General features: G+C 41.1%; 1 protein-coding gene across 2 annotated transcripts in view; it reads left to right on the top strand.

Annotated features, from left to right (window-relative positions):
- The first annotated feature begins 6493 nt into the window (after positions 1 to 6493).
- PFKFB1 (6-phosphofructo-2-kinase/fructose-2,6-biphosphatase 1) overlaps positions 6494 to 26864 on the top strand; it is a 41554-nt gene continuing 21183 nt past the window's right edge. The window contains exons 1-6 of one of the 2 annotated variants that reach the window (XM_008158288.3): positions 6494 to 6590; positions 17742 to 17867; positions 20494 to 20587; positions 21641 to 21707; positions 22805 to 22879; positions 25115 to 25171. In XM_008158288.3, coding sequence (XP_008156510.3) covers positions 6494 to 6590; positions 17742 to 17867; positions 20494 to 20587; positions 21641 to 21707; positions 22805 to 22879; positions 25115 to 25171 — 516 coding nt within the window. The remainder of the gene's footprint in view (positions 6591 to 17741; positions 17868 to 20493; positions 20588 to 21640; positions 21708 to 22804; positions 22880 to 25114; positions 25172 to 26864) is intronic. The other variant, XM_054718454.1, reaches the window with a different exon arrangement.

The following is a 26864-nucleotide window of genomic DNA, read 5'->3' on the forward strand; positions in this document are numbered from 1 at the left end:
TCCGAGCGCACTTGCGCAGGCGTCCTCTGACGTACCACGCAACGGTGGGACGCACGTGGGCGGGGCTTCAAGCCCCTCCGTTCCCATTGGCTACAGGAGAGGAAGCTGCAGGGGGCGGGGCGGACGTCTAGGAGGAATGAATGGCGGGAAAAAGGCCTCCGGTAGGGCTTCTGCTTCTTCCGCAGCACTTTATTATTTTTTCTCTTTCTTGTTAAAAGTATCATATATGTCCCCTTTTCCCCCCATTGTCCCGCAGCACTTTAGCCCACGCATCCTAGTGTGACTGCGTTTCTGCTCTGCCCAAAAGCCCTTTTGATGCTTCCGATGACTTACAAATGCAGCGGAACCGTACAGCCACCGAAGCCCCGCCCCCAACGTGGCAGCCCGCCTTGCCGGAAAGCAGACAGCTGTAGCGCTGGCGCCCTAGGAGGAGGAGCTGACGTAACTGTGCTGCGAGGGAGGAAGGATGCATGAAGGGAACTTGGCCGCTGCAGGAAGGAGCATTAAGAAGCAATACGACTTAGGAGAGGGCTCTGGCTTTATTGGGTGGGGAGGGTGGGAGGGAGGAGGCTGTCTCAAGCCTGCTCAGTAGCCAGTATTTGTCTTGAGCCTTATAACATCCTAAGGACATGGCTGGACACATACGTTCTCTTGGCTCCATTTCTCAGATGAGTAAAATTGAGGCCCAGAGAATTTAAGTGAGCTCCCAAGCTCCCATGGCTCTTACATATGCATTATCTCATTTCATTCTCAGGACAACCCTTTAAGGGCCATTAAGACTAGGTAGGAGAGATTGAGTGAATTCACTCCATTCTCAGAGAAGTGACAGAGTCAGGATTCAAAGCCTATCTTAATCAGCTCAAGGAATATTTTTTTAAGTAACTTTTTCCTAACCATCCACCTCCCCAGTTAGATCTTTTCCTCTAGGCCCTCCCGGCACCCTATGGTCCATTCTGTCACAGCACTTATCACATTGCACAGCTACCATTGCTTTCTATTTCTGTCCCTAGACTGCCAGCAACTTGAGAACAATGAATATGTCTGATTCATCTTGTTAGTCCCATCCCCTAATATAGGGGATAACATATATTAGAGGAGTTAGTAGATATTTGTTGAATGAATAACAAAGGACAATTGCAATAGCACCAACAGGTTAGTGACTTGATTTTTTTTAAGTTAATTCATTTTATTATTATTATTTATTTTAATCCTCACCTGAGGATATTTTTCCCATTGATTTTTAGAGAGAGGGAGAGACAGAGAGAAATATCGAAGTGAGAGAAACACATTGATTGGTTGCCTCCTGCACGTGCCCTGACCAGGGTCCAGGCCGGGGAGGAGCCTGTGCCAAGGTACATGCCCTTGACTGGAATAGAACCTGGGACCCTTCGGTCTGCAGGCTGATGCTCTACCCACTGAGCCAAACCGGCTAGGAAGTGACTTGTTTTTGAGAACACAAAAATAGAAATAATAGACATATACAATGTACAAGGGAAAGTGTAACTTAGGTTCCTCACCCAGAATTGCAGCATAATTATTCCTCCCCCCCCTCCCAGAATTTGATAGCCTTAGATTAACCATCCTCAATGTCTGCAGACTCAAAGAGCTGCCTTTCCTACTGGGGGACTTAAAGGTTACCTTCCAGTTGTTGCCATCAGAAAACAGCTCTGCAATTAAAATTAAATATGTGCTGTTTTAAACTTTTTCATGCTTTGGTGGTTATTGGTTCAGGGTTGAATCCCAGGAGTGGGATAATGAGGACAAAGGAAATGAACCTTTTTATTGCTCTTGCTTTATATTGCCAAATTACTCTCCAGTTAGGGATCATGCCTACTTACACCGAAGAACAATCTGAAATTTAGCCCCAAGGAAATGCATACAGATCTTGCCTGTCTCAGTTGCTGGTTTTAATTTTCCCATTCTGCAGTGGCTTGTTAATATTAGTTCTGACCTTTGGGGCAAGGTGAACACATGGTTAGCTTAAAGAGAAAAGGCTCTGGGTGGCTCAGGAACTTCTTTGGCAACTACAACAGCTGATATTTCAACAGAGCACACACACACACCCCTCTTACCAAGGGTACTTCCCCAGCCTTCCCAGGGAACCAACGGAAGGCTCCAGGCTCCCTCTTTGACGCCACCCACTGGACCTGTTTGGGGGGTCTAAATAGAAGAGGACTGCGTGTCGGATAATTACCAATGGAAGAAAAAACCTCTAAGAGAACAGGTAGGTGAAACAGAGGAAAAGAGAGTTACACAAATCCAAATCCGTTCTTTAGGCTGTCTGGAAAGTTTGTTGTTTTTTTAATTTGCATAGGTGGCCACTTGAAATGTGCATTAAAGGGTGTGGGAGAGTTGGGGAAAAGATGATATCTATATCTATCTATCTATCTGTCATCCTTCTGATCTGTCCTTGTGGGACACTGGTCCAAAAAGCCTCTCTGACTTGGTCTACTTCAGTTTTGAATGAACTGGGAGATAGAGATTATGTCTTTTCTTCCCCCAGCGTATGAAGTAGGGCTGGTTTGCTTAACAAACCTTTTAACTTCTCTGGGCTTCAGTCGCCTCCTCAACTAAAATGGAGAGTGAAGTTCCCTTAGAGGACTGTCTCTAGGTGAAGAGGAGTGGACGGACAGGGACCAGAGCTCTTTAGAGATATTTCAGGACTTCTATACTCTCTGTGACATTAGTAATCCTGCCTTTTCTGCAGTCTTGGCAAGCAGTACAACTCACAACCCTCTATCTGCTCTTCTCCTTGCGTGACTGTGGTCTATGAAAAGCTACTCCTAGAACGAGGATGCAGTGAGCCTTGGACCCAACACATGGGGCTGAAAATAGTGGGGGATGGTGGGCCAAGGCAGTAGCTAAGAAAGAAGAAGATCCTAGGCTGCCGCCGCAGCAGACCTGATACTTATATATGGGCACCTGACCTGTAAGCATGTGGCCAATCTCCCCTCTGCACCCTAACCTCCCACAAATGCATTCACACCCACACGCTTCAAGAATTACCAATAGGGAAACCCCATTGGTGATTTTGTTACCCATCTGTCCTATCTTGATACTGCTTTTAATGGAATTCTCTAACATAACTCATATTTTGGGAGGATGATCAGGATCGGTAGGCCTCAGGAAGTCACACTGTATGCTTTTCTTCCCAAGAATTAACCTCATTTTAGAATTTGTGGCTTAGCTTTTGATCTTGAGTGAGTCTCTGATATTGAGTGAACACTTCTTCCTTAACCAGTTAATTCGACCTGTTCACGGAGGACTTCCTTCTCTTATGTATTCTGTTCTGCCCCATTCAAGGTGGAGAACATTTCTAGATGCCACTTTCTATTTTCAGACCAAGTTAGTTCCTCCACCCAGGACCCTGCATAGCTCTCTGTATAACATTTACCTTGTTTGAATGGGGATTATTTGTCCACATATTCATCTCATCTAGGGCAAAGAGATGAAGATTGTACAAACACTCATTGAGCAATTGTCTCCTCTGTGCCAAGGCCTTAGCTGGCCACTGGAAACACAGATTACAGACAGCTGAGATCCCGTTCCCATTCTCAAGAATCTCACAGTCTAGTAAGGAAGCAGACCTAAAAACACAGGTGGATATTTGCTCAGATAGACGGAAGCATAGTTAATATGACAACCAAAGACAAAATCTGCCCTGAGGGTACAGGGAAGGCTTCCCAAGGAGGCAAACATTGAAGAGTGAGTTGTATTGAACAAGGCCGTGAAGAGTGAGTTGTATTTTGTTGAGTATGGAAGGGAAGAGAAGGCATTCCAGGCTAAGAAAAAAAAGAGTACATGGTATGTTTTGGGGCCCAGTGAGTCAGCCAGTGCAGTTTAAGCATGGGGGTGCCTAAAGAGATGCATGACTAGAGAGGTGGGTTAGGACTTGATTGACAAGATCCAGGCTGAGGCCTTTCCATGAAGCTTGATTAATTCTCCTGCTTCTGGGACCAGAATTGATAACAGTGGTAAAAATAAATTAATAGCTAATTCCAGGCCGTTTTAAGCTGGGTTTTCAAGATTGGACCCTAGGTTTACCATTTCAGTCCTTGCCAAAAGCCCGCTAGTCTCCTATATCAGATTTCCTACTGCTAAAATTATCTTTCTGCCTTTTGGCAGGATCGTGAGGACAAAATTATAAACAGATGAGGGCTCATGTTACTGGCTCAATTACCTTGGACAAGCCCCTTCCCCTCCCACACCTCAGTTTCCCTGTGAGGCTAGTGAGAGTGTTTGTAAGGAGCAACTAGGATAAGGAATATGTTGCTGCTTTGTGGGCCATGGAAACCATACATGGAAAAAGTTATTAAGATTATTAGCATTAGCAGAGTGATATTTATTGAGAGACTTTTTAGGATTAAGAGAGTTACATATCTTTCAAAGTCTAGTTATGAGACTCTAAAGATTCTAAGCTAATGTGGAAGGACACATTCTTAAATCAAGCTAGATTGATCAATTTACCAATGAAAAGCCCTGGAGTGGGAGAAATACAGTACCCAGTATTCTACTCCTGACTTATTTGCTGCAGCACCTTAGGAAAATACTTCCCTCTCTGGGCCTCCAGTTTCTTACCTGAGAGGGTTGGATGAAACAATTTCTAGGGGGGTTCACAAAACCAAAAAAGTAAAAGTGAATTCATCTTTCTAGTTGGTTGGCAGGAGCTCTTTATTTATTATAAATGTTAACCCTTTGTCTTAACGTTGTAAATTTCCTTTAGCGAGTGATTCCTGTTTGCTCAGCATTACATTTGCCAAAGACATGACTGATCATTTACTTCACAAAATGGAATCACACAGCGTTAGGTGATATATATAGTGAGCATTTCCCAGGTTGCTTTACATGTATTAACATGTTGAATCTTCAACAACCATAAGGGGGTAGGTACTCTCAGCAGATGAAAACAACTGAAGCATTAAGCTGTCTTCTGCCCTGGGTCTCATGACAAGGGGCAGAGGTGGGAGTCCACTCAGGTAGTATGGCTCCAGGAGCCTGTTGCTCTTCACCACTGAGATCCACTGCTTCAATAGATCCATTTACATGGACAGGCTCTGAAATGCATTGAAATTTTATGATTTATAAACAGCAACTGGAGGGGATCTAACCCTTGTGTAGAGTAGGACACCGAGAATGTACTTCAGGGAATTTCTTAAAAGGCAAAGTGGAGCTAAGAGCATTGGAGGACAGGGGTTGGAGATTTCTATTCCCACGCGATTGCCCCTGTATAGCCCAGCTGAGTGGAAGAAAGTTGAGCTTCCTTGTAGCCAATCACAAGAGGTTCATCAGGGGGTGGGAAGGTTGCAAAATAATGAAGTAAGAGCACACTTGGACACCTTCCAGGTAAGCTGTGCCTTTAGATGAATTCTACACATAAAAGCCTCAATACAGCCAGGGGGAGGTGGAGGGTAAAGTGGAGACATCTGGGTGGGATGTCCTACTTTGAGTTCATTGCTCCCTATTGCCCACACTCAGCCTGCTACAGCCTCCACCTTAAACCTCCATTCCTATGGGTTGGCATGAGGAACTTTTGCCAGGTTTTGAATCAGATCACATTGCCTTTTTCCCTAGGGCCTAGGGCACCCGATGGCTGCTGGCAGCCATGTGGGCAGTGCTTGCCATCTCTCCCCCAGCAATGGCTGCATTCATTCCTCTTCCCAGAGGTGTCAGGTTTACTCCTATTTATTTAGCCTTGGCTGGAGAGAGCATAAAGATGATTAGATAGTGCCCATCTCTCCAAGACTGCCCCAGGCAGCATATTTTAGGAGGAGAGGCTCTGCCATAGAAAAGTCAGCAGAATTGAGGGGAACACAAGTGTTGCAATGCCATTTTGTAGGAGAGGGTGGGGTAGCAAGGCAGCGAACCTTCCACTTCCAGTTTGGGCCTTTGATTGCTAGATCAAAACATTGCATTCGTCAGTAGGGACTGTGTGTGTTCGTATTTGGGAACCTTGCATTTCTGATGTGGATCTCTGTTTCCGGGTTGAACCTTGACATTCTACTTGGGCCTGTATTTTATTTCAAAGCTGTGAAAGCTGTTGAGACCTGCCTCCATCACCTTTGCCTCCCCACCTTGCACAGGATGTAAGCACATGATCTTTGGTCTTTTATTTGCATACTCTACTAGTCCTGTCTTCATTGGAGGGAAGTGACTGGCCAGACCTGGGCTGTCTTGCTGGCCGCCCTCCTTTGCTGGAAGGAACTTATCTCCTATGTACACAGCTCTTGGAGTTCAAAGGCCTCTACTGACCTCTGCCCAACCTCTCCCTCTCTGCACCCAAGTCCCCACTGCTACATACAGGACCAAAGACAGGCAAGGACTAAGTAAAAGGAGAGGAGGCTGGAGACAGGCTGCCAGAGGGCTCAGCTCACTTCCCTGTCCCAACGCTGTCCACCTACTGCTGTGGCCACAGCAACAGAAGAGACAGTTAGCAGGACAGGAAGTGAGGCCCGGTACCTTGTGGACAGTGGTGTCATTAGCTGTGACATCTAAGATGTCTCGAGAGATGGAAGAGCTCACCCAGACAAGGTTACAGAAGATCTGGATTCCACACAGCAGCGACAGCAGTGGGCTGCAGCGGAGGAGGGGCTGTAAGTGGGGTTTGCTTCCGTGGACTTCAAGGTGGTGGTGGTAAAGTGGGTATAGAAGAAGAGCAAAGGACATGCCTCCCCTATGCACCCCTACCCCAACCTGGAAGTTGGAATTGATGAACAGCTGGGTAAAGTAGCTATAACATAACAAGGGGCTAATGTCAGAAAAGGTAGAGAAAGAATGAGAGAACTACAAAAAGAGATAAAGACAGACAGAATGAGGACTGGGTCAAGACCACTTAATCAGAGAGATTTTTGATACAGGCCCAAGTAGAATGTCAAGGTTCAACCCGGAAACAGAGATCCACATCAGAAATGCAATTTTTGACTAGGAGCTTTTTTTTTTTTTTTTTTGCTTTTTTTTTTTTTTTCTCATCTCAAGCTTACTTGGAATGCTTCTTGTTGGACATTTGACATTTCTAGTTTGGAACCGTTCAGTGCTTAGCCGAGAGTGTCTCATTTTGGTGACCTCAGTGAAATGTCTGAAAATTGGTCCTGTCTGATAGTGCATGGGTGAAATAAGGTTATGGCTCCTAGAATAGTTTCTCAGGGGACAGGTGCAGGGTACACAACAGTACCATATCATTGGTCAGTTTTGCTCCTCCTCTTTCTCAAGCCTCTTCTAATAAATCTATACCTGACTGTGTTGGGAAAGGCTGGGTGTCCTGTCTCCTATGTTGCCTTCTTGGCACATATGGACACTTTTGCTGCTCTCGTCAGAGAGAGAAAGAAGACAGTCTTCTCAGGGAAAGCCTGTTGTGTTGTTATATTGTTCACTTTGAAAATTTAAGGAAACAGCGGGGCAAGGGAGAAGCAAATGAAACCTGTACAACTATTTTTAAAAAGCTGGAGTATACCATTTCCCATAGATAGTAGAGAACAGTTGTGGACCAAGGTGCTTCCAGCTCAAGGATTATGGCCTGAGGAGCCCATAAGGTGGGCAGAGATAAGACTGCTGTGGACTGTGGGACTGAGACAACTCAAGGACCAGCTGACCAAGCTTCCATTATGCTAATGCTGCAGGAGGTCCAGGGTCAGGGCCTGGTGGGAGGAAGGGTAGTTGCTTAGAGGATCCAGGAAGATGTAGGATGTTAAATATCGTCTGTAAGATGTAGGATATAGATGGAGGAAGAAGAGCAGAAGGGGGGAAACCCGGACTCGTGTTCTCCTCTGTCCTTTTCACCAGCAGTTTTACTCACTCATTGGGAGATCTAGGAATTGCATCTCACCCTCACCTACCTGGACAGTCTTGAACCTTTCTAAGGGGCTGTTGGGTTTAGGTGGCATGCAAGCAAGCCACTCTCTGCATACCTGGGTTCTCCAGAATTAAGACCCTTATATTACTGGGAACTTCCTTTTTAGGTTGGAGAAATAATACACACCAATCACCTAATATAGTTTCTGTCACATAAAGGATACAAAATAAATATGTGCTCTCTTTGGTTCTGAGCTTCTCTCTCCTCAGCTGTAAAACAGGATTAATACCTATCCCCTATATTGTTGGATGATTCAGTGATTCAGAGGTTCTGGATTTAGACTGCCTAGGTTTCAGTCCCAGCTCCTGCCTCCGTGACCTTGGACAAATCTATTTGTGCTTTCATTTCCTCATCTGTCAAAAGAAGTTAGTAGTAGTGTTGTTATGAAGATTAGAGAGCCAAAGCATATAAAATGCTTAGAAGAGAGTCTAGCTTATAGTAAGCACTCAAGAAATGCTATTATTATTTAAACAAGAAGATGGGTGTGTGGTCCCTTTCCCCACCATATCCCCAGCATCAAGACCAGGGCATCCTATATAATAAAAGGCTGATATGCAAATTGTCCCTTCAGGAGTTTGACCAAGACACCGGGAGTTCAATCACTCACTATGACGTGTGCCGACCACCGGGGGTGGAGCGTAACATGGCGAGTGATCAGCAGAGGTGGCAGGGTGCTGAGGGAGCGAGGGAAGGAGGAGGCGGGGAACCTGATTGGCCCTGATTGCTGGCCAGACCTAGGGACCCTACCTGTGCACGAATTTCATGCACTGGGTCTCTAGTGGTACATAAAGGTGCTCAGTAAATGGTCACTCTATTACTTCTACTCTACCACTCACCATAACCAAGCATGGAGTTCTCTGTGTGCAAGACTACGTGAGTGATTGAATTATGTAAGATCATAGGTGCAATAAGCTTAGATAGCGTTTGCCACATCCTGCCTGGGCAATGTCTGCTTCACTTTTTTTTTTTTTTTTTTTTTGCTGGGGAGGTCAGGTTATTTACCCCAGAAATATCTGAGTCATCTTTTGCTTAGAGCATCCTCTCTAGAAGACCTGGCTGGCCCCAAATGGGGTGGTGGCAGGGAGGGGGAGGGAGGCATACAATCACTTAATGAGGTTGTTCTGAGGATTAAATGCATTAACATGTATAAAGTGCTTGAACTGCTGTGTATATTCATCTGTAACTTGTTTTTCTCATTCATCGTTATGTTTTGCTGGCCACCTATATTATTGTTGCATGAAATTGTAGCTTGTTTATTCTCGCTGTGTAATATTACATTTTGTGAATGTCCCATTTTATTCATCTTAATGTTCAGGAGCATTTAGGTAGTTTCTAGTTTTTGGTTATAAAATATAATTAAATAAAATGAAAATGTTGTCCCATAAATTCTAGAATCAGCTTTTCAAGTCACACCAAGTTACATGCGCGCGCGCACACACACACACACACACACACACACACACACAGAAAATGTTTGGGATGTTTATTGGAATTGCATTCAATCTGTAGATCAATTTAAGGAGAGTTAACATCTTTGCAATATTATCTTCTGTAAACATGGTATGTCTCTCCGTCTATTTAGACGATTTTCTTTTTTACATATATTTTTATTGATTTCAAAGAGGAAGAGAGTGGAAGAGAGAGATAGAAACATCAGTGATGAGAGAGAATCATCGATCAGCTCTCTCCTGCACGCCCCACACTGGGATAGAGCCTGCAACCCAGGCATTTGCCCTGACCAGGAATCGAACCCTGACCTCCTGACTATTGGTCGATGCTCAATCACTAAGCCACTATTTTCATGTCATTTAAGTAAAGTTTTGTTATTTAAAAGGGCTTGCTTAAGCCTTCACCAGTGAGCTCATTGGTTAGAGCATTGGCCTGCACACCGATGGGTCATGGGTTCAATTCCCAGTCAAGAGCATGTACCTGGGTTGCAAGTTTGATCCCCTGCCCCATTAAAGCACGCATGGGAAGCAAACAATCAATGTCTCTCTCACATTGATGTTTCTCTCCCCTCTCTCTCCCTCCCTCCCACTCTATCTAAAAGCAATGGAAAAATATCCTTGAGTGAAGATTAACAATAAAAATAAAAGGGCTTGCACATCATCGTAAAAAACTTTTTGCTTATTTTTGTTGCTATTTTAAAGAATACATTTTTAGAAAAGTTACATTTTATAGCAGTTTATTGGTAATGTATACAAATATAATTGGTTTGTTTTATATTGCATTTATAACAAACCTAATTGATCATTACTTTTAAAAAAATCCTCACCCGAGAATATGTTTATTGATGAGAGAGAGAGAGAGAGAGAGAGAGAGAGAGAGAGAGAGAGAGAGAGAAACATTGATGTGAGAAACATCCATGGGTTGCCTCCTGTATGCACCTGGACCAGGATCAAACCCATAACCTTTTTGGTGTGTGAGACCATGTTCCAACCAACTGAGCCAGCTGGCCAGGGCTAATTTTGATAAGTTTTATGTAAATAAGTTTTCTTTATTCCCCTCCATTCCTTATATTTTTAGTCACTTTTTCTTATATTACTGCACTGCTAGGACCTCCTACCTCCAATACACACACATCATTTTCAGTACAATGTGAATACAAATGTTAATGGTGTACATTAGGTTGATCCTAATTTTAAAGGGAATACTTTAAAAGTTTCACCTTTGAGTAAGTTTGCTGTAGTTTTTTTATAGATACCATTTAACAGGCTAAGGAAGTTTATTCTTTTTTTTTTTCCCACAGTGCAGGGTTTATTAGGGGAGACTCCCCAATTTTCCAATAGGATTATTTTCAAATGAGTAGATGCTGGATTTTATTAAAGGTGTTTTCTGTATGCATTGAGGGCTTGACAGGCTAATTTTACACTTTAATCTGTTAAGGTAAGTTAAACTAGAGGTTTTTTATTGTGTTGAACTAATCTTGCAGTCTGATGACAAATAAAAACTGCTTGGATTTAGTTCATTAATACTTTGTTTAGGAATTTGGAGTTTTGTTCATAAATGAGATTGTCCTTTAATTTTTTCATTCTCTATTTCCCTATTTGATTTTGGTGTCATAAAATGAAATGGGAACTATTTTCATGCATTCTATTTTATGACAGAGGTTGTCCAAGGAATTATCAGTTCTTGAAATATTTGGCACAATTTTCAGGTAAAAATATTGGGGCCTGGCATCTTCTTTGTAAGAAATATTTTATTTTTAATTAAAAAATTTTTTTTTATTGATTTCAGAGAGGAAGGGAAAGGGAGAGAGAGATAGAAACATTGATGATGAGAGAAAATCATTGATCAGCCGCCTCCTGCACTTCCTACACTGGGGATCAAGCCTGCAACCAGGGCATATGCCCTAACTGGAAATCGAACTATGACCTCCTGGTTCATAGGTTGACACCCAACCACTGAGCCACACAGGCCAGGCAGAAATATTTTAACTGATACAATCTGTTAAATATTTATTGGATCACACCAGTTTGCTATTTCTACTTGTCAGTTTTGTTAAGTTATGGTTTTCTAGATTTTTTTCTATTTCACATCACTTTTCAAATTTATTTGCATAAAGTTCCTATCTTTACATTTAAAAAATCTGTGTTGCATTTACAGTTATATCCTCTATTTTTTTCTAATGTTTATTTGCACCTTCTCTTTTTCCTTCATGATCAATTTTTCCAGAAGTTTGTTACTTTTATCTGTTTTTAAAAATAGACGACTTTGGCTTTTTTATTCTTTCTGTATATTTTTGTGTTCTATTCAACTACTTTTCTTATCATTATCCTATTTCTTTCATTCTCTCTTGGTTTATTCTGCTATTCTTTTTAACCTCTGGAGTTGGATGCTCAGTTCATTAATGTTCAGACTTTCTTTTTTTAAATATAAGCTTCCAATGCTATAATTGGCCTACTAACCAGGGCTGATATTTGACGGATATACAATTGAATGGACACATGTATTTGTAAAATATCTCCAGAAAATTGGGTCAGTAAGCACTGCTCCAGGTTTCTTAGTTTCTCTGCCACTTAGCCGGTTGTCCTGACCATCTCAGTCCCTTTTCCAGGATTGCTGGGGCCTAAAGTTATCATCTTGCAACTGAAAGGTTAATGTCTGCACTGCAGGAGACCTTCCTTAATCCCTGCCTGACCTTGGGCCAGGGCAAGTTTCGGTTTTAACAGATCATTGCCCTTGCCATTTCCAGTCTGATTTAATTATCTTCACAGAACAAACTTTGCATGATTTCAGGTGTTTGAAATCTACTGAGATTTGCTTTATGGTCTAACATAAAGTTTTTGGTGACTATTCCATGAGCACTTGAAAAAAATGTACATTTTACAGTGGGTTCAGTGTAGTATATACTTAAGTCTAATGCTCAATTTTTCTGGAGTTTTGGCTGCTTATTGATATGCAGATTTTGTTAATGTTTCCTTGTGACTATGTCAATTTTGAAGCTTTGTAAATAGTTACAAACAAGTTTAGAACTGCTATATCTTCCTGGTGACTTGAACATTTTATTCATGTATAAGGAGCTTATTTATTTCTGGTAATGTAGTTCACTGGCATTTTGCCCTACAATCAATTTTTTCCAATATTAATATACATATTAGTTTTATTTAGCTTAACATTGGCCTCATATATCGTTTCCTATACTTTTTTAAAAAAAATTGTCCTTAATAGAGATATAATTCGCATACTATCAAGTTCCCCATTTTAAAATGTACTTATTGGTTCCCTAGCTGGTTTGGCTTAATGGTTAGAGTGTTGGCCCTTGGACTGAAGGATCATGGGTGCATTACCCTCAAGGGAGGATACCTGGGTTGCAGGTTCTGCCTGGCTGGGGCGCTTGCTGGAGGCAACCAATCCATGTGTCTCTCACACATTTCTCTATCTATCTATCTCTCTATCTCTATCTCTCTATCTATCTATCTATCTATCTCTCTATCTCTATCTCTTCCACTTTCTCTAAAAAAATCAATGGAAAAAATATGCTCAGGTGAGGTTTAACAAAAAAATAAAATGTATTTAGTGGTGGTTAGTATATTCACACGGTTGTATAGCATCACGACTAATTCCAGAACATTTCATCACCCCCAAAAGAAACCACATACCCTTTAGAGTTATTCCACATTCATCTCTTCCCTCAGGCCCTGGCAACCACTAATTTACTTATTATCTCTGTAGATTTGCCTAGTCTGGACATTTCATGTAAATGGGATAAAACAATATGTTGCCTTTTATATCTGGTTTCTTTCATTGGGCATAATATTTTTAAGGTTAATCCATGTTGTAATATGTATAGGTACTTCATTCTTATTTATAGCTCAATAATATTTCATGAGTATGGATACACCACATTTGTTTAGCCATTCATAAATTGATAGACACTTGGGTTGTTTCCAATTCTGGGTATTATGAATAATGTTGCTGTGAACATTCTTGTAGCGCTTTTTGTTTGGACATATGCTTTTATTTCTCTTGGGTATATACCTAGGAGTGGAATTGCTGTGTCATATGGTAACTCTTTATACAGTAGTCCCCGCACAAGGGATATGTTCTAATACCCCCAGTGGATGCCTGAAGCTACAGATAGTGTCAAAACCTAGATATACTATGTTTCTCCTACGCACACAGACCTATGATAATGGTTAATTGGCAAATTAATTTCAATAAGAGATTAACAATGGCCAGTGAAAACAAAATAATTATAACATATTATAATAAATGTTAAAATACAAGTTATGTGAATTTGGTCTCTCTCAAAATATCATATGGTACCATACTCACCTTTCACTTGAAGGAAGCACTTTACAGCTTCTTTGGGCATATCCCAATTGCCAGCAACACTATCCTTGTGCTTTGGATCCATCATGAAGTAAAATAAGGCTTATTTGAACACTAGCAGTTTGATACCATGACGTCGATCTGGTATCTGAGAAGGCCACTAAGTGACTAACAGGTGGGAGGTGTACACAACATGGATATGTTGGACAAAGGGATGATTTACGTCTTGGGCAGGACGGAACTGGATGGTGTGATATTTCATCACTCAACTCAAAATAGTGTGCAATTTTAAGCTTACCAATTGTTTATTATTGGGATTTTCCATTTAATATTTTCAGACGATGGTTGAGCGTGGGTAACTGAAACCACGGAAAGCGAAACCCAGAATAAGTGGGGACTGCTGTAGAATACTTTGAGACACTGTCAAGCTATTTTTCAAAGTAGTTTCACCATTTCACATTCCCCAAAGCAGCATATGAGGATTCCAATTTTTCTATATCCTCACTACCACTTGTCCATTTTTTTATTGTAGCCATCTTAAGTGGATAGGAAATTTCTCATTATGATTCTCATTTGCATTTCATTAATGACTTATGATGTTGAGCATTTTTTCATGTACTTATTGACCATTTCTTTACCTTCTTTGGAGAAACATCTGTTCAAATATTTTGCCCATTTTTTAAAAAATAAGTTATTTTTAAAAAAATAAGTCATTTGTCTTTTTATTTGTATTGTTTTGTAAGAGTTTTTTTTATATATTTTGGAAACTAAACTCTTATCAGATATATGAATTGCAAATATTTACTCCTAATCTGTGGGTTGTCTTTTCATGTTCTTGACAATATCTTTTGAAGCACAAAGTTTTCATTTGGATGAAGTGAGATTTACCTATTGTTTCTTTCTTTTTTTTTTATTGTTTAAAGTATTACATATGTCTCCCTTTTCCCTGCTTGAACCCCCTCCCCACTTCCACTCCCTCCCCTGAGGACAAGCCCTCACCGCCCCAGTGTCCGTGTCCATTGATTATGCTAATATGCATGCATACAAGTCCTTTGGTTGATCTCTTACCCCTCCCCCTTACCTTCTCTCTGAGATTGGACTGTCTGTTCAGTGTTTCTTAGTCTCTGGATCTATTTTTGTTCATCAGTTTATGTTGTTCATATATCTCACATATGAGTGAGATCATTGTGATATTTATCTTTCTCCGACTGGCTTATTTCGCTTAGCATAATGCTCTCCAGGTCCATCCATGTTGTTGCAAATGGTAAAAGTTCCTTGTTTTTTATAGCAGCATAGTATTCCACTGTGTAGATGTACCAGAGTTTTCTAATCCACTCATCTGCTGATGGGCACTTAGGCTGTTTCCAAATCTTAGCTATTATAAATTGTGCTGCTATGAACATAGGGGTGCATATGTCCTTTCTGATTGGTGTTTCTGGTTTCTTGGGATATATTTCCAGAAGTGGGATTACTGGGTCAAATGGAAGTTTCATTTTTTTGAGGAAACTCCATACTATTTCCCACAGTGGCTGCCCCAGTCTGCATTCCCACCAGCAGTGCACGAGGGTTCCTTTTTCTCCACATCCTCACCAGCACTTGTCGTTTGTCGATTTGTTGATGATAGCCATTCTGACAGGTGTGAGATGGTACCTCGTTGTCGTTTTGATTTGCATCTCTCTGACGATTAGTGACTTTGAGCATGTTGTCATATGTCTCTCAGCTTTCTGTATGTCCTCTTTCGAAAAGTGTCTATTTAGATCCTTTGCCCATTTTTTGATTGAATTGTTTATCTTCCTTTTGTTAAGTTGTATGAGCTCCCTATAAATTTTGGAGATTAAACCCTTATCGGAGATAACGTTGGCAAATATGTTCTCCCATGCAGTGGGCTTTCTTGTTGTTTACTTGAAGCTTTTTATTTTGATGTAGTCCCATTTGTTTATTTTCTCCTTAGTCTCCATTGCCCTAGGAGCTGTATCGGTAAACATATTGCTATGACATATGTCTGATATTTTGCTGTCTATGGAGTCTTCTAAGATTTTTATGGTTTCCCATCTTACATTTAAGTCCTTTAACCATTTTGAGTTTATTTTTGTGTATGGGGTATGTTGGTGATCTAGTTTCATTTTTTTGCAGGTATCTGTCCAATTTTCCCAGCACCATTTATTGGAAAGACTGTCTTGACTCCTACCTGTTGTTTCTTTTGTTGCATTTGCTTTAGGTATTATATCCCTGAAAACATCTAATCCAAAGTCACAAAGAGTTATGCCCAGGTTTTCTTCTGAGTTGTATAGGTTTAGCTCTTATATTTAGGTCTTTGATCCATTTTGAGTAAATTTCTTCATATGTTTCTTTTCTATGTCTAGATGCTCAAATACTTACCATTGGGGTATAATTGCCTATACTATTCAGTACAGTAACATGCTATATAGATTTGCAGCCTAGGAGCAATAGACTATACCATATAGCCGCCTGGGTGTGTAGAAGGCTATACCATCTGGGTTTGTGTAAGTGAAATCTGTGATGTTCACACAATGATAAAATTGGCTAATGACACTGCTCAGAACATATCCCCACTATTGAGCAATGCATATCTGTATAACTCTTTGCTCTGTGACTTGGTTAGGCTATTTTAATTGTCTGTTTCCCTGTGGTGTTGCTCCTGGAGCCTTTGGGCTCACGTTGACTATCTCTTTCCCTGATCTATTAGGCTGTCAGTCTCAACTGCTGTTATGCTCTAGGCCAGGGGTCCTCAAACTTTTTAAACAGGGGGCCAGTTCACTGTCCCTCAGACCGTTGGAGGGACGGACTATAGTTAAAAAAAACAAAAACAACTATGAACAAATTCTTATGCACACTGCACATATCTTATTTTGAAGTAAAAAAACAAAACGGCAAAAACACCCGCATGTGGCCCGCGGGCTGTAGTTTGAGGACGCCTGCTCTAGGCTCTACTACTTACTAATTGCCCTATTTTTGTTTTCATATTTGCCAGCTTTGCTTGTTTCACTGGGGGAGTAGGTACATGGAGCTCCTAATGATGGAAGTGAAAGTCTCACAATTGATTTTTGTGCATTGACCTTGTATCCTGCAACCATGCTGAATTCACTTCCTAGTTCTAAGGTACTTTATAGTTTGGAGGAATTTCTATGTATAGAATCATGACATCTACATATATGGAATATTTTATTGATTCTTTTTCAAATTATATGCCCTTTATTTCCTTTTACTGCTTCATTGCACTGGTTAGAATTTTCAGTACTATGTCAAAAGAGTGTAGAGTGGACATCCTTACATTGTTTCTAATCTTATGGGAAAAGCATTCAGGCTTGCACTTTCAAGGGTAATGACGATGGTAGGTTTTTGTTATAGAGGTCCCTTATCAAGTCTAAGTAATTCACCTCTATTCTTAACTTGCCGTACATTTTATTATTAATGGGTGTTTAATTTATGAAGTGTTTTTCTCATGAATTGATATATTTTTCTTCTTTAGTTTATTATGTTGATTGACTTTTTTGAACATTCATCTAATCTTGCATACCTGGACAGAATTCCACTATGATTCTTTTTATGTGATATTGGATTATATTTTACAATATTTTCATGAGGATTTTTGCATTTAAGTTTATGAGAGATACTGGACTCTAGGGCTTTTTTTTTTGGCATTCTCTTAGTCTTGTTTTGGTATATCTGGTACCTCTGGTTACCAGAGGCCAAGGTTACTCTGGATTCATAAAAGTAGTTGGGAATGCTCCCTCCTTTTCTTGTGCTCTCAAGCTACAGTTTTATTGTCTTTTCCCCATGATGATTAGGGCTTTTTCCTACCATAGGGTATGTAGAGAGAATGGTCTGGGGAAAATTTCAGCAATAGTTGCTGTTTTTTTCCCTTCCCAAGCCAGAATCTTTCTCAGGATTCTTCTCAGTCTTCCCTGAAGAAGCTTGTCTCTACAGATTTTAGGTTAGATGTTTGCATTGCAATCTCAGTTTTCTGATTAATTCAAGAGAAGTCAATTTGCAATTTCCAGGGATTTTTATATAGTTATAAAATTCTGCATCCCTGAGTTGATACTAGAAGATCATATGAACCTGGAGACAAGTTTTTGAGGTTCTGTTTGTCTTCCAGCAACTATACCCCAGTTTACCAATTCCCCCACAATGGTGATTATGGTGGGTTTACCAGCTCGAGGAAAGACTTACATCTCTACGAAGCTCACCCGATATCTGAACTGGATAGGAACACCAACTAAAGGTAAGTCTCTGAAACCTTTTGTTATACAGCCCCCTACAGGCTACTGGCTGCAAACAGAGTAAGGTAGTATGCCTCAGTACCAGGAAAGTCTCAATTATTAATAGAATGTGGACTATTACTGCTACTGCTACTGCTATTACTACTACTACCACTACCACTATACTCTTATAAAATTTAAAATTTCTTGAGCACATACTCTGTGCCCTGCCCCAGGCTAGGCGCTAGGCAGGAAAACTAGTAAGATTAAATATCTTTCCTCAAGAGAGCTCCATTTTAGCAAGACCGTGCACCTCTGAGCTCCCACACAAACCCTACCACAGCCCCCTGTATGCCAACACTAATTACATAGTGTGTTGTAATAGTGTGTGTCTGGGTCTCTCTCCCCCAGACCTGCTCTGGGGGGCAAGGGACTAGATCATATTTATTTCTGTCTCTCAAGTATGATGAGATTAAAACTAAATACCAAAAGATAGGGTGCTCCCACATCATATGCAATTCAGAATACAAACAGTAAATGTAAGATAGTCTACCAAAGGTTTTTATTTATTCCCTAATGACTATGCTGATGCTTTTAAAGAATATCAACATAGTTGAATATTTTTATTGGGCCATGTTCCTCCTTTACGTGTGCACTAGGCAAGTAGTTAGACTTCTCTAGTGAAATGGAGCACACTACTCTCCAGTGCAGAAAACGGGTCTCCTAGGCATTCATTTATCCACTCAAGCGTTAATTATTTGTTGGGATGTTGGGCGAACAAAAACAAGTAAGTCAGGATGTCTGTCCTCACAGAACTCACAGCTATTCTTAAGTTCTTAAAACACCCAGGAAGGAGGAACTGTTATCGTCATTTCACAGTTGATAAAATTAATGCCTGGGAGGTGAAGTGTCTTGTCTAAGGGCACATGGCCAATAAGTGACAGAACCAGGATATGAGCCCACATTTACGTGATTCCAAAGCCTGACACTCACTTTGCCAGGGCTCATACTTGGCTCTACTGATGGGAAGAGAAAAGAATCCCACATTGGCCCTGTACCCTCCCTTCCTCCACTCTTTTCCTCTCCTTTCTCTTGCCCATCCCAACACCTTTATTTATCTGCCCCATTCCCAACCCCCACCCCCAACTGAGTCTCTTCCTCTCTTCCTCCCATTTCTTATTTCTCTTAATGCACTTTCTCTAATTCACTAGTGAAGAGTTTCCCAATGCTTTTCCATGTGCCAAACCCATGCTAGGCATTGGAGGTGTCAAAATAGATGTGATTCGCACCCTGTTCTTGAAGAGTTCTCCATCTGGTTGTGATGCATAAGAGTACTTCATGTCACCTAGGAATCCCAGATCAGGGTACTGAGGGGTTTCACAGAGGAAATTACCAACAGGAAGGCAGTGAAAGCTTCCAGATAGGTTATATGTGAGCTGAGTCCTGTGGGAGAAGTAGAGCATTCACAGAACAGAGGGCAGAAGGAACAGTTCTCCTGGAGGCCTGCAGGCTCACAGGAGCCTCTCCTGAGTGTAGGAGGCACATAACCCAGTGGTGGATGGGTCTTAACTCCAAGCTCCTTGGCCTGTTGTTCAAGGACTTCTACAATCATCCCCGGCAAGTGTCTCAGGCCTCAGTCACAGTGGATGACTCACCATCCCCCAAACATGCTCTGCCTTCTGCCGATGCCTTACCTTTTTTGCTCAAGCTGTTCCTCTACCTGGAATTGTCTTTGTTCCCCCCATCTCCCATGTTGGCCCGTAAAAGTCCTGCCCCCACCCCCGAAAGGATTGATTCAAGTCTGCTTTCTCCAAGAAGCCTCAGATCACCCAAAGTTAATTAGTCTTTCCTTTCCCCTTACTTTTCTACATGGCTCTGTCAGAGCACTTAACAAACTGGATAAGAGCTCTGTTTACTGATTTCTTCTCTGTCCTGTCTGCTGGATTCTGAGGACTTTGAGAGCCTCATCACACAAATATGGTTCATCTCTGAGACCCCAGAAGTCATGTCCTTCTTCACAGAGTGGACATCCGAATAAATGTATTAGTTGAATGCATGAAATATTACTTTACCTCATTGCCTATTATCCCCTTTCCTTCCCTCCTCTCTGGTTTTTTACCATTACAAATGAGAAATATGGCCTAGGGAAGGATTAAATTTAGTTTCTCTGCCAGGATACAGAAAGATGTAATAACATTGGACTATGATTCAGAAAGCCTAAACTAGTTCTGACTCACTGTTTGACTCTTGGTGATTGATTTTACTCACTGGACCTCAGTTTCTTTATCTTTCCAATGGAGTAGGGCATGAAAAGGATTGGAGTTTATGATAAACTAAAATAGTGGAAAGACCACCAGCTTTGGAACCAAACAGCTCTGAGTTTAAATTCCAGTTCCCCACTAATTAACTGTGGTGTTACTTACCATCTCTGAACTTCAGTTTCCTCATTTGTAAAATGGAAATGGCGATACCCACTTTGCAGGATTGTTGTGAACAATAAATAATCTGGTAGACAAAATTTAAAGCTTTATGAGCATATTATATAGCTACAAATTATACCTTCTTCTACCTCTAAATTCCCTCCCAACAAGGACATGTTTTTGCTACTGAGATCTTCCCAAACTCTTCACCAGTGTTCCCTGCTTTCAGTGTTTAATTTAGGCCAGTATCGACGAGAGGCAGTTAGCTACAAGAACTACGAATTCTTTCTTCCAGACAACATGGAGGCCCTACTTATCAGGAAGTAAGTATCTAACATTTTAGGGACCTGCGCTGCTCCCTGGCTGAGGGAGGGCTTTGTTCAGGTGATGGGGGACTAGGGCAGAGCCAGGAGGGTTATCAAGGAGGCCCTCTAGACTCTCAAAGGGTGGTTTGGACAGCCCTTCTACCATATTACCTACAACCTGTTTCTGGTCATAGCTATCCCCTGCTTAAAAACTTTAAACAGTCTCTTACTTCTGACAGGAAGAATGGAAACTTTTAAGGCTAATATTTGAGATAAGAGTCTCAGTAGCCTGGCATATTCCAATCTCTCCAATCACATCCATTCAACCTCAAGGTGTCTCTCCTCTACAAGACTGAGCACTTACAGAAAAGAGCCCTTGTCTCACTTACTGATCCATGCCTTCATAATAGAACCTTGAAAAGAGTAATCACTAAATAGATTTTTACCAAAACCATAAATACATTGCCAATGCCATACATGTGCTTGCACTGGTACCCATGTCAGGAATGCCTTCTCCTTCACAGACCATATACTCAGGCTCTAACTGGGTTCAAGAAGCAGTTCAGCTTGAGCTCTAGTAACTCAAGGGATGGAGCCTTTTATTTTTTATTTTTTTAATATATTTTTATTGGCTTCAGAGAGGAAGGGAGAGGGAGAGAGATAGAATCAGCAATGATGAGAATCATGGATCGGCTGCCTCCTGCACGCCCCACACTGGGGATCGAGCCCGCAACCCGGGCATGTGCCCTTGACTGGAATCGAACCTGGGACCCTTCAGTCTGCAGGCCGACGCTCTATCCACTGAGCCAAACCGGCCAGGGCAGGATGGAGCCTTTAATAGTATGGCTTCTGCCACTTTATACCTGCCCCCAAGATGTTCACACAGAGCCACTTTCCCCTGTGTGACATCTCTGTGCTTGTCATGGTGCCTAGAAGATAGGACACCTTGTGTAGATGTTTAATAGGTGAATAATTTAATCTATGACATCTGAGAGATGGTGCAAAAGATACTGCAGAAAATGGAGAGAAACCAATCTTGAGGATGGGTCTTGTTTCTCTCTCCTTTTATAGGAGGTGTGCTCTGGCAGCCCTGAAGGATGTCCATGATTATCTCAGCCGTGAGGAAGGCCACGTTGCGGTAAAGAAACTTGTATTGTTCCCTAGGGTTTCTGCTGGGATGGAGAACAGTTAATATGTGTATTGAGCATTCACTGTGTTCCACACGTTATTCTAGGTACTTTGTACATATTAATTTAATTCCACCTTACCCCATGAGATAGGTATTATACCCCAGTTTATATCCCAGAAGAATGACACACAGAGAGATTAAATAGTTTCCAAAAATGGCACAGTATGTATGTGGCAGGACAGAACTGTAATCCAAGTTGTGTCGCTCCTAAATCTACAGTTAACTACTATACCTCCCACCCCACTCCCAAGAATTTAGCAGCACTACACTACAATTTAAACTACAGTAAAACATTTATGAGTTCTGAGATTTTACCTAAACATTTTAGTCAATTTAATCTCAGGCTTTTGAGATAGGATTTGCAAATTCTAAAAGGGGAAAAGATCCTGAAATATGCAAATTGTCCCATCTAAGGTGCTGGATCTAGGGAGTTGTTTCCTGTTCTTAAAGAGCTCCTGAGTGATAAGGAAGGAAGAAGCCTCACCTAGAAGATGAGAAATCAGTTCTAACTATGCTCTGTCAGCAACTCTCAGTGAGCTTGGTTAAGGCAAATCCTTCCTCAAAGCCTCAGCTACTTCACCTGTATAATGACCATAATAAAAACCCACAATTTTTGCTTGGCCAGCATGGCTCAGTGGTTGAGCATCGACCTGTGAGCCAGAAGGTCATGGTTCGATTCCTGGTCAGGGCACATTGCAGGAGGCTGCCGGTCAATGGTTCTCTCTCACCACTGATGTTTCTGTCTCTCTCTCCCTCTCACTTCCTCTCTGAAATTGGTAAAAATATATTTTTAAAAACCCCACAATTTTTTTCTTATCTTATTATACTTACAAAGCCTGCTACATTTTGGGAGAAACAGTAGGACTCAATGAGTACTTGAGAAATTGACACAAGCCAATTCCAAATCTTTCCTATCATTCGTCACCAAGTCCAAGTTCTCTCTCCTCCTGGTAGCACTCCACTTGGCTAAATACAGGAATGCTCAAAGAGTAGGCGTTCTACCAGCACCAGACTCACAGGAAACCAATCTCATCATGTGCCTCTAGGTTTTTGATGCCACCAACACTACCAGAGAACGACGGTCGCTGATTTTGCAGTTTGCTAAGGAACATGGTTACAAGGTACAGTAACACTGCCACTCTTATCCAGAGCCTACTGATCCAGCACAAACTCCAAAGAAAGGCAAACCAGAGGACTCATCAGTGCCAAATCAGCTACCATAGGCTCAATATTTTAATTTTGTTGAGATGGCTTTCCAGATCATGGTTAGAAGCAGCAAAACAGAACAGAACAGGAAAGGAGAGGTGCCATGTTAGGCAATGAAGGTGATGGCTGACAGGCTGACACTGTGGGGGGTTGGGGGTGAGGAAAGTGGAGAGAGAACCACTACAAAACACATATACACTGAGTGGCCAGATTATTATGATCTCTGAATGCATAATAATCTGGCCACTCAGTGTATATCCTATATAATAAAAGGCTAATATGCAAATTGTCCCCTTGACCAGGAGTTCGACCAGCAGGCAGGCTGGCCAACCGCCCATGTCCCCTCCCCCTGGCCAGGCTGGCCGGACCCCACCCATGCACGAATTCATGCACCGGGCCTCTAATATCTATCTATCTATCTATCTATCTATCTATATATATATATATATAGATATATAGATATAGATACACACACACACACACACACACACACACACACACACACACACTGAGTGGCCAGATTACTATGTGTTCAGAGATCATAATAATCTGGCCACTCAGTGTATAAGAACTAAAAGCCAGTAAACACAGCATAGAAAACCATGAACAAAACGGGGAAAAAAAATCTACTGAATGAGAGAAGATATTTGTGATATACTTGATAAGGGGTTAATATCCAAAATATAAAAAACTCATACAACTCAATATTAAGAAAACAAAAAAATCCAATTGAAAAATGGGTAGCAGACCTGAATATATATTTCTCCATCGGAGATTACAGATGACTGATAGACATAAGAAAAGATGCCCAACATCACTAAACATCAAAACCACAGTGAATACCCCTCACACCAGTCAGAGTGGCTATCATCAATAAGTCAACAAGCCCTGGCCGGGTGGCTCAGTTAGTTGGAGCGTCATCCCATACACCAAAAGGTGGCAGATTTGATTCCCAGTCAAGGCACATACTGAGGTTAAGGTTTGGTTCCCAGTTGGGGCAGGTAACTGATAGATGTTTCTCTCTCATATTAATATTCCTCACTCTCTTCCTTCCTCCCTCTGAAAAATCAATTTAAAGAATTTTAAAGCCAACAAATAACAAGTGTTGGCGAGAATATGGAGAAAAGTGAATCCTCATGCATTGTGGGTGGGAATGTAAATCAGTGCAGCCACTGTGGAAAACAGTATGGAGATTCCTCAAAAAATTAAAAATAGAATTGCCATACGCCCCAGAAATACTACTTCTGGTTTTTTATTCAAAGAAGATAAAAACCGTAATTAAATATATATGCACCCCTATGTTTATTGCAGCATTATTTATAGTGGCCAAGATATGAAAGCAACCTAGGTGTCCATCAATAGATGAATAAAGAAAATATGGTATATGGAGAACGATTAGGTTCTTAGAAAATTGTAGTGCTCCAAGAAGGATGTATATATACTTACACACACACAATGGAATATTACTTAGCAATTAAAACAATGAAAATTACCATTTTCAACAACATGGATGTACCTAGAGGGTATTATACTAAGTGAAATAAGTAAAAAAAGAAAAAGATGAATACCATATGATTTCACTTATTTATAGAATCTAAAAAACACACACAAATGAATAAGTAAAACAGAAACAGACCCATAGATACAGAGAACAAATCTGATTACCAGAGGGGATATGGGTGTAAAAGGTGAAGGGGAATTTTTTAAAGTTTTCTTTGTGAAAAAAAAAAAAGAAACAAAGAAAGAAAGAAAATGGTCATGAATTAATTAGATGAATTGGCATCAGGAGAATTGATTTCAGGTGAAATGGTATCAGGTGAGCTAAATCCCCATCACCACCGTAGCATGCTACTTACAAAAGGTTGTCCATCCCTCTTGTAACATTGTCTTTCTAAGAGCCTGATTTATTTTGTAGACATTACTTATAGGATCCCACATTTTAAAAAGCAGTCAAAATACAAAGCAATAATCTGGAGCCATTCAATTTAGAGCCCATCTGCCCCATAAAAATCTGAATCCTTAAAAGCACCACTGAATGAAATTCTGTTGTCAGAGATGCCCCCAGCGGTGAATCAGAGCCATTGAGCAGGGGTCAAGCTCCTATCAAACATAATTCCCTGCTGGAAATCTCTCTTCTGTTTCTCTTATAGGTGTTTTTCATTGAGTCCATCTGTAATGACCCTGGTATCATTGCAGAAAACATCAAGGTAAGGAGCCCCAGTTACCTTTCCTCCTTACTTTGCTTCAGGCTTGGATCATGCCTAAAATTACCTCTATAGGATCAAAGAAGGTAGTCTTCCCCAAGATTCTCTTCCCACTTCCTACAGGAAGCATTCCACGACAACTGTGGCCTACAATTTCCCTATGAAATTAAATGAGGCCAACATATATAGAGCTATTAATATGCACCAGGCTCCAAGCTTTACTCTCATTGATTTTTCACAACAAACCTGCATGTTAGGAATCATTTCAGTTTTGGAAACAAGAAACTGAGGTTCCAAGAGAAGTGACTTGTCAAGGGTTTGTACAGTCAGAAAGAGGTAGAACTGGGACTGGACCTCAGACTTGGCTATCTGCCTCAAAAGCTCTTTATTCTGCCCCACGATTCACAGCAGAGCTATCACTGCTTTTAGATCCTAGGCATGTGGTCTAGAACTAGATCACTTACCGTATTTTATTGTTCCTTATTTCATCAAATTACTGAAGCTCAGTGACAGAAGAGACCTTAAAAGTCATCTTCAACCCTCCATCAGATACTTGAAATCTCAGGTGAATGTTTGTCTAGCCCAGTGGTTGGCAAACTCATTAGTCAACAGAGCCAAATAATCAACAGTACAAAGATTGAGAGCCAAATTTTGAGAACCAAATTTTTTAAACTTAAACTTCTTCTAACGCCACTTCTTCAAAATAGATTTGCCCAGGCCATGATATTTTGTGGAAGAGCCTCACTCAATGGGCCAAAGAGCCGCATGTGGCTCGCGAGCCGCAGTTTGCTGACCATGGTTTCTAGACTCTTTCCTCATACCTCCAGTGACAAGAGGGTCATTGCCTTCATCAAGTTCAGTCCAATCAAGTGAATCTGCCTCCTTGTAATTTCCATTCAACTGGTCCTATTTTTGCCTCTATAGGCACAGAACATGCCCAATCCTTCTCTTTCCTCTTTATCTACCCATCTATTCATCCATTTATTTATTCAACAGAAAATTAATCCATACACCTGTGCTGGGCCATTCTGGGTATTAGAGACATAGAAATGGATAGAGAAGAATCTTGCTCTTGTGCTCACAGTCTAGTGAGAAAGACTGACAAGTTTATAGGCATAATTCTGTGCTATCAATGCTAAGATGAGGGGATAAGGGAGGCTGTGGGAACAGAGTGTTGAGAACCTAACCTTGCATGAGAGGGTTAGGGTGCATCAGGAAGGCTTCTCAATGAAGGTAATAACTGACCTGCATCTTGAAGAATGCTTAGGAATTTGGCAGGCAAAAAAATGGGAAATAAGGGAATAGCATGTATGAAGTTTGTCATCTCCAGGGAACTGTAAGTTGCTTATGTTGGCAAAAGCAAAGTGTGCAGAGGAATAGGGGAGTAATAGGAGATGAAGATGAAAAAATCCTTTCCTGCCCAATCATGATAAACCATGAGTCACCCGCAAAAATATTTCATACTTTGTGCTAAAATATATGAGAACTGGTGAAAGGTCTTAAGCAAGGGAATTCTATGGTCAGATGAGCATGTTAGAAATATCCTTCTGGCTATTAGTAATACATCAGAAATAACAAGATTTTATTTTATGTATTTTTATTGATTTCAGAGAGGAAGAGAGAGGGAGAGAGAGATAGAAACATCAATGATGAGAGAGAATCATTGATCAGCTGCCTCTTGCATGTCCCCTACTGG

Source organism: Eptesicus fuscus, chromosome 1 (genome assembly GCF_027574615.1).
Source record: "Eptesicus fuscus isolate TK198812 chromosome 1, DD_ASM_mEF_20220401, whole genome shotgun sequence".
NCBI lineage: Eukaryota > Metazoa > Chordata > Mammalia > Chiroptera > Vespertilionidae > Eptesicus > Eptesicus fuscus.